Below are 6151 nucleotides of genomic sequence, written 5' to 3'. Positions count from 1 at the left end.
AGTCAACAAATCTATTCTATCTATCTTCTAATTAAATTGTGCAATAATTACTTTTTTCAAAAGTCACTTTAAGTGACTCTGCAACATTGGATTTTCATTATACTATTACACGTATGATATGCTCTCAAAAAGAAGTAGTAAAGATGATATTCAACCTTTATATGTGTCTTGTGTCCTGAGACTGCACGACCATCATTCCTTTGGGGTTGGACTGACACGAGGTCACAAACTGCAGTTCACGATGTGACATCACTTATGAGATAATCATGCTGAGGTAGACAGGGGTCAGAGGTCACAGCAGGCTGCTGTGTGTATCAGGAAATTGGTTCCATTCTTCCAAAAGGATACAAGTTGAAGTCGGTGTTGGTAAGACTTTTGAAGCGTTTCGAGATATTTTCTGTTAACTTAAAGCACCCAATGCTGAAAAATACGTTTTTCAAGAAATGTGATTTAATCATTTTAGAAGATGAGTATTTAGGCATGTTTTTTACATTAGTCACTTCTTCAGCTTTTGGACGCCAACCTGGCCGAGCAAACGTATGAGAGGTTGACTGGTGATGAATCATCTCTGATAGTTCCATTCCATCTCTCTCTCTCTCTCTCTCTCTCTCTCTCTCTCTCACTCTCCGGCTCTCCTTGGACATCACCCCTCTTTCTCTCCCTGCCCTCCATCTCACCCCTCTTCCCTGTCTTAGTCACCGCACGAATGTGTCATTGTTTCTATCACTTCGGAGGTTCATGCCCGCTGGAGCGCAGCGAGGTGATCTACGGATCTTCACCTCCTCCAAACAAACCACCACCTCCCGATTTCCCAATGGATGGCATCGCTGACACCTTCCTCTGCCAGGCCTGTGGGCCACATGACGGCGCTGACCACACCTCCAGGCCGCGGCCGTAAAGGATGTATAAATAAGGGGGTAAGGCCAGAAGTGGGAGTAGAATCTGCTCAGACCAGATGAAGATGGAGCTCGCCGGGGTCAACTGGATGCTTGCAGCTGCCGTGTTTCTCCTGTGTGCCAGTGGCGGGTCTTCTGCGCCGATGCTGTGCCACTTCAACTCCAGAGGTAAGACATCTTATCTGGACCGAAGAAATCCAACATGTATCACAACCTTTTATAATTCATTTCTGACTGCCATGTGTTCCAGCGCTGTGTGAGTTCGAAGGGAGGCACTTCTCGCTGGGGGAAAGCTGGATGGACGACGCTTGTATGCAGTGCACCTGCCTGCATCCCGTCGGCGTCGGCTGCTGCGAGACGTGAGTGAACGACCGAGCTGTGTGGTTTGGTGCTCCAGATGCTGACAGTTGCTGTGCAGCAGCTGTAGCTTCAGAGAGAATGAACAAAATGGTAGAACTGACTTCATAGAAGTGGAGCTGGGGGGCAGCTATGGGGTGCAATGTAGTACGTAAGAACCCTACAATCTATAAATATTCATTGACAAGTTTTAGCAGAAAAGTGTGCTTTAGATGTGAAAGCAGCCATGATGCCGAATGGACCTTTTCAGATATTTTTACAAATGTCATATACCCTTGAGAAGTTTAAGGACACATTAAACAACATGTTGTATATTTCTAAAATATGCTTCATAACTAAACCTATAAATAGCCCAGTAGTGGATGGAAAGATAAAAGCTGTTGTGTAATTGAGATGAAGTATAAAGTAGCAGAGAATGTAGCTCATTAAAAGGTACATTTTTAATAAGAATCTTCTCCTCCGTCACAACTGTGCAGGGTGCATCGGCCGGTGGATTTCCCTGCGTGGTGCGACGTGCGTGTGGATTCAGCGACGTGCAAAGTGGGCCTGGTCCAGACAGCCGACCCCCGCCTGCCCTGCTACCCTGGTGAGGAAATCAGGGACCCCGGCCACGGATCGCTTCAGCCGCAGCAGCACCTCATGGGGTAGAGAACTGCGCAGACCGGCGGCGATCTGCTCAGTGCCTGTGAAACCAGTACTCACCATAGTTAAATACCAGTAACCCTTTCATTTACATACTAATATAAAGCTTTAACAACATCTGTACTTTGTTTGATTGTATTATCAATGAAGGAAATGTGAGTGAGGTGTGTGTGTAAAAAATATATTTAAGTCAAATCTAGTGGAGAATATTTTTAAAACTAAACTCACCAAAGGATGGACCACAGTAACACACTTGTCTGTCCAATTCTTTGATTACTCCAATAATTATATATATATTTTGACCTGCTCTCAGCTGTAACCCTGTTATGCTCAAAATAAAAATCTTCTTTACAAAGAGAAACCATGTTGAATTATGTGAAGTAATGATGGACATCACATGTAACATCAAATTTAAATCACACTTTAATGAATTGTCTTGTAGAATTTACATCTTAATAACGTTCATGCTCATGTTGAGGGAAAACTAATTGTTAATAAAAGCATTTTAAATGAGAAACATTACTATATAGTGAGAAAAGGAATCATATGAAATAAATACACAAATATGCATAAACCCCAAAGACAGTTGCACAACATAAGGTCCAAAAAAAAAGTATTTGAAGTTAAAAAGCACTGAATATTGCATATGGAAAAAGGCATGACATATGTTGCATAATATACATATTAAATCCATCACTGCATATTCAATATAAATATGAAAAATAATGCTCCTTTTGAAATGAAAACATCTGTTCTCAATGTTACTCTCACTCAGACAAACACACACACACACACACACACACACACACACACACACACACACACACACACACACACACACACACACACACACACACACACACACACACACACACACACACACACAGAGATACCATCAAAAATAGATTAACTTGTGAATATCTGTTGTTCACAATCTCACACACATACAGATCAAATAGTAATGCTGTTGGTCCCGGTGAAGTGGGACATGTAGGACGCCAGCGCCGGGTTGGTGGGCAGGACTTTGATTGGCAGATCCCAGCTGAAGGTATCCACGTCAACATGCTCCGCCCCTGCCCAAACTGTGACCTCTGATTGGTTCTGCAGAACTGTCGGCGGTTCCATAGGCTCCCGGGCGGTGACGAACTCAAAGTGAAGGCGCCACCTCAACATCACTGTACAAGCAGAATTAAAATTTGGATTTTTGATCGACTACATAAAACAAAGTGGTGTCTCATTTATTACGTTATATTTCCCATTTGATGTGTTTCGGCCCACTGATGACCGACCTATGTCTGTGCTGAAGCCCGGTGTGACGTTGAGGGGGACGGGGAGAGAGAAATGGCTGGAGGCGGTGTGGAGGCAGGACTCCATGTGTCGCCCGTGTCCAGTCACGCTGATGACCTGACCGGGACGCCGCTGGTACTGCTGCTGGATCTCCTCCTCATTCTGAAGGCTTACCGAGTACTGGAACAAATGTACACAAATATAGTTGATGTTTAAAACAAACCCGATGTACATAAAAGTTTTTTTTTTTTTTTTTAAAGCCGGCAAACAAACCTGCAGGCAGGGAATGTCTCCCTCGGAGAAGTTGAAGGTACCGATGATGTCCTCCCCGAGTCTGTAAACTGTCTTGAAGATGCAGAACTTTGCCACTTTCCCACGCATGTTGGTGATGTTAAACATGTCTGTACAATGCAAAAGAACATTTAATCATTTGGACAATAAATAAGCACTGATAAACAGACAAAAGCGAATCACGCTTTGGGTTAGGTTACATAATGTAGTCCTTTAAACAACAAGAAAGAGCAGCGGGTCAGTGCAGGGTCTCACGGGGGCAGCGTCTTGAGGTAGTGACCATCAGCATGTCCAAAGCTCTCTCCAAAGGCCGAGCATCCCTGCGGCTCGCTTCCTCCTCCTCCAGGAATGGGTTGGAGGGGGAAACCTCCTCATCCTGGGGGAATGGAGGCTCCGGCATGCCTACATGTTGGACAGAAAAATGTCAATATGCCACATTTCTTTCAGTTTTCTTTGACCACAAAAACAAACACTTACAGAAACATACATTTTGAATCAGCAGTGGCTGTGGCTCTACTTGTATTATTCATACAGTATATTATATATTACTAGAAGTAATCATTTATCCAAAAGTTTAAGTGACACACCTCTTTAGCACTGGAATGTTTGCAGTACGTAGTGCACACGTCTAATAGTCCAAATGGAGCTCACCTTGCAGAACCAGCACTCTGAAAGGAACTTTGAGCAGCTTGATAGCAGAGTTGACCCTCTGGCAGCCGATGGTCAGTTTGTAGACGTATTTCACCGCCTGGCCACGGAAACTAGGAGGACCGTCTACGGGTACGATCTCACTGTATGAATCTAGGGGAGAGTTTGCATGTCAGTGTTTGAATAAAACACAGAAACCAAATATGTTAATTTATAAAAAAATTTCATAGCTTTGTGAAACTAGATTTCACTGAATTTGTGCATGTTTTTCACATCGGTACAGACGTACAGGTTTTGCTCTCCCCAGGATCCAGGCGTAGGTCACAGAATAATATTTTAGGTGGTGTGTCAAGAACACACTGACCTCTTTCTCCTGCAAAAGAAATTGATTCGTCTTTCACAGATGCAGCAACACGGCTATAAAAACAAGCCTAATAATATCCAGGCATATATGCGTGATTGGAACTGATCTTATCTCAGATTAGATATTTTCTCTCCCACTGACCTCTGCTTGGAACGAGCACGGTGTTGCTCTCAGCCTGGACATCATGTTTGTTTCCTTGTGCCGGCAAGGCCACTCTGCTCTCACTAGCATGAAACTGGCAGTGGATCTGAGCACTGGCCCATGCCAGCATTTCACTGGGAACCAGCAAGCAAACACGGTTACAACGAGGCATTCAGAGGGACAGGCTAGATCATTTGTGTGTCCCGCATCACATGGTTCTCATCCATACGGGGTTACAAACCGCTGGACATAAAAGATGATTGTTATTGAGTTTGTGGATATGTATTTTTTCGGCCAGATAAACAGGAGCGCTCTGTCAACACATTGTGTTGCATTAGCACAAAGTTTCACAATCTAAATCAATTTGTTCATTAACCCACATTTTCAAATTGCACAGAGAACAATCACACATTTCGAACGTTTAACCTCCCTTTCTCTTACTACGTGAAATGTTTCCATTACACTCCAAACCACTTGTGCAAACTCTGACCAACAGTAGCAAGATTACAGAAACACACACATGTTGTTTCCTCACAAATACTTTTTTTCTCCCCATGGGAATTGTCAGTCCTTGTTTGTGAACAATAACATTTTGCCTTCTAACTACATTATATTTGTCACATGATTCTGTTCAGTACTCTTCGTTCATTTGGAGGTTTTCTCAACAGACAGACATTGGCATATTTAGGTCCATGTAGGTTAAATGGGTGAAAGGAGTTCAATCCTACCAGCTGGCAGAGGTGGACAGGTGGGACATCGGGTTGGTAAAAGTTATGAGACACTCGAGGAGCTCCCCGGAGAGAAACACGGGGCCCCTGGCCATCGAGGCCACCACCTCGATCATCTGTAACGTTAGACGTCCACAACACTAACGTTAAACATTAAATCACTATAATGGAAAAATTAACGTAAACGTTAATGATACGTCAACAAGAAGCGAGCAGAGTGGAGACAGAAGTTAACTTGTTCGGTCTTGCTAGCTAACGGCAGCTGTTTCACGGGTAATTCCAGTGCATACCTTAGCCTAGCCTGTTTCTGCGGGAAGACAGTTACGTCCACCTTTACACGGTGCAGCTAATTGAACTTCTTGGACAAACCAATGCGCGATTCGACGTTCTTTCCAGAAGGTGCTGTCATTGAGTTTGTAGTTAGCTAGCATTACAGCTAGCTACGATAAAACAAAATCAATATCCGGTGTTTCACGACCAATGACGAACCAAGGAAAAGTAAAACTCCAAAATAAAAACAAGTATCAGAAAAGGAAATCTAAAACTGTGTTGGCATGTAGAATTATTTTAATATAATAGTGTATTTCAATCGTTATAACATTTCTAAGAGAATAAAAACGGCAGTGTTGAATCCCAGTAACATGTTTTGGTCGGCCTCCCGTGGCACAGCCGACGAGAGGTGGACTGTTGCTATGGTAACTTGTAGGGAAGCGTTAACACAATATCTAAAGGTTATCTTTGATTATTGGGGTCAAATACCATCAAATTTCCCTAAGTCTTTTATGAAATGTCTGTAC

General features: G+C 43.2%; 2 protein-coding genes across 2 annotated transcripts; one reads left to right on the top strand and one right to left on the bottom strand.

Moving 5' to 3' along the window:
• Positions 1-823: 823 nt before the first annotated feature.
• Positions 824-2256, top strand: msmp1 (microseminoprotein, prostate associated 1). The gene is made up of 3 exons (XM_040181801.2): positions 824-1064; positions 1147-1255; positions 1730-2256. Exons 1-3 carry the CDS (start codon positions 956-958, stop codon positions 1899-1901), a joined length of 390 nt encoding a protein of 129 aa, XP_040037735.1. The 5' UTR covers positions 824-955; the 3' UTR covers positions 1902-2256.
• Positions 2257-2300: 44 nt separating this feature from the next.
• Positions 2301-6043, bottom strand: rgp1 (GP1 homolog, RAB6A GEF complex partner 1). Its single transcript, XM_040181800.2, has 9 exons — positions 5645-6043; positions 5355-5470; positions 4627-4760; positions 4411-4494; positions 4125-4274; positions 3729-3875; positions 3456-3583; positions 3185-3362; positions 2301-3070 (listed from the first exon to the last, which is right to left on the bottom strand). Exons 2-9 carry the CDS (start codon positions 5468-5470, stop codon positions 2847-2849), a joined length of 1161 nt encoding a protein of 386 aa, XP_040037734.1. The 5' UTR covers positions 5645-6043; the 3' UTR covers positions 2301-2846.
• Between the last annotated feature and the right edge of the window lie 108 nt (positions 6044-6151).

Source organism: Gasterosteus aculeatus, chromosome 7 (genome assembly GCF_964276395.1).
Source record: "Gasterosteus aculeatus chromosome 7, fGasAcu3.hap1.1, whole genome shotgun sequence".
Lineage (NCBI taxonomy): Eukaryota > Metazoa > Chordata > Actinopteri > Perciformes > Gasterosteidae > Gasterosteus > Gasterosteus aculeatus.
Note: the sequence above shows the minus strand (reverse complement) of the source record. Positions and strands in the feature narration are given on the sequence as shown.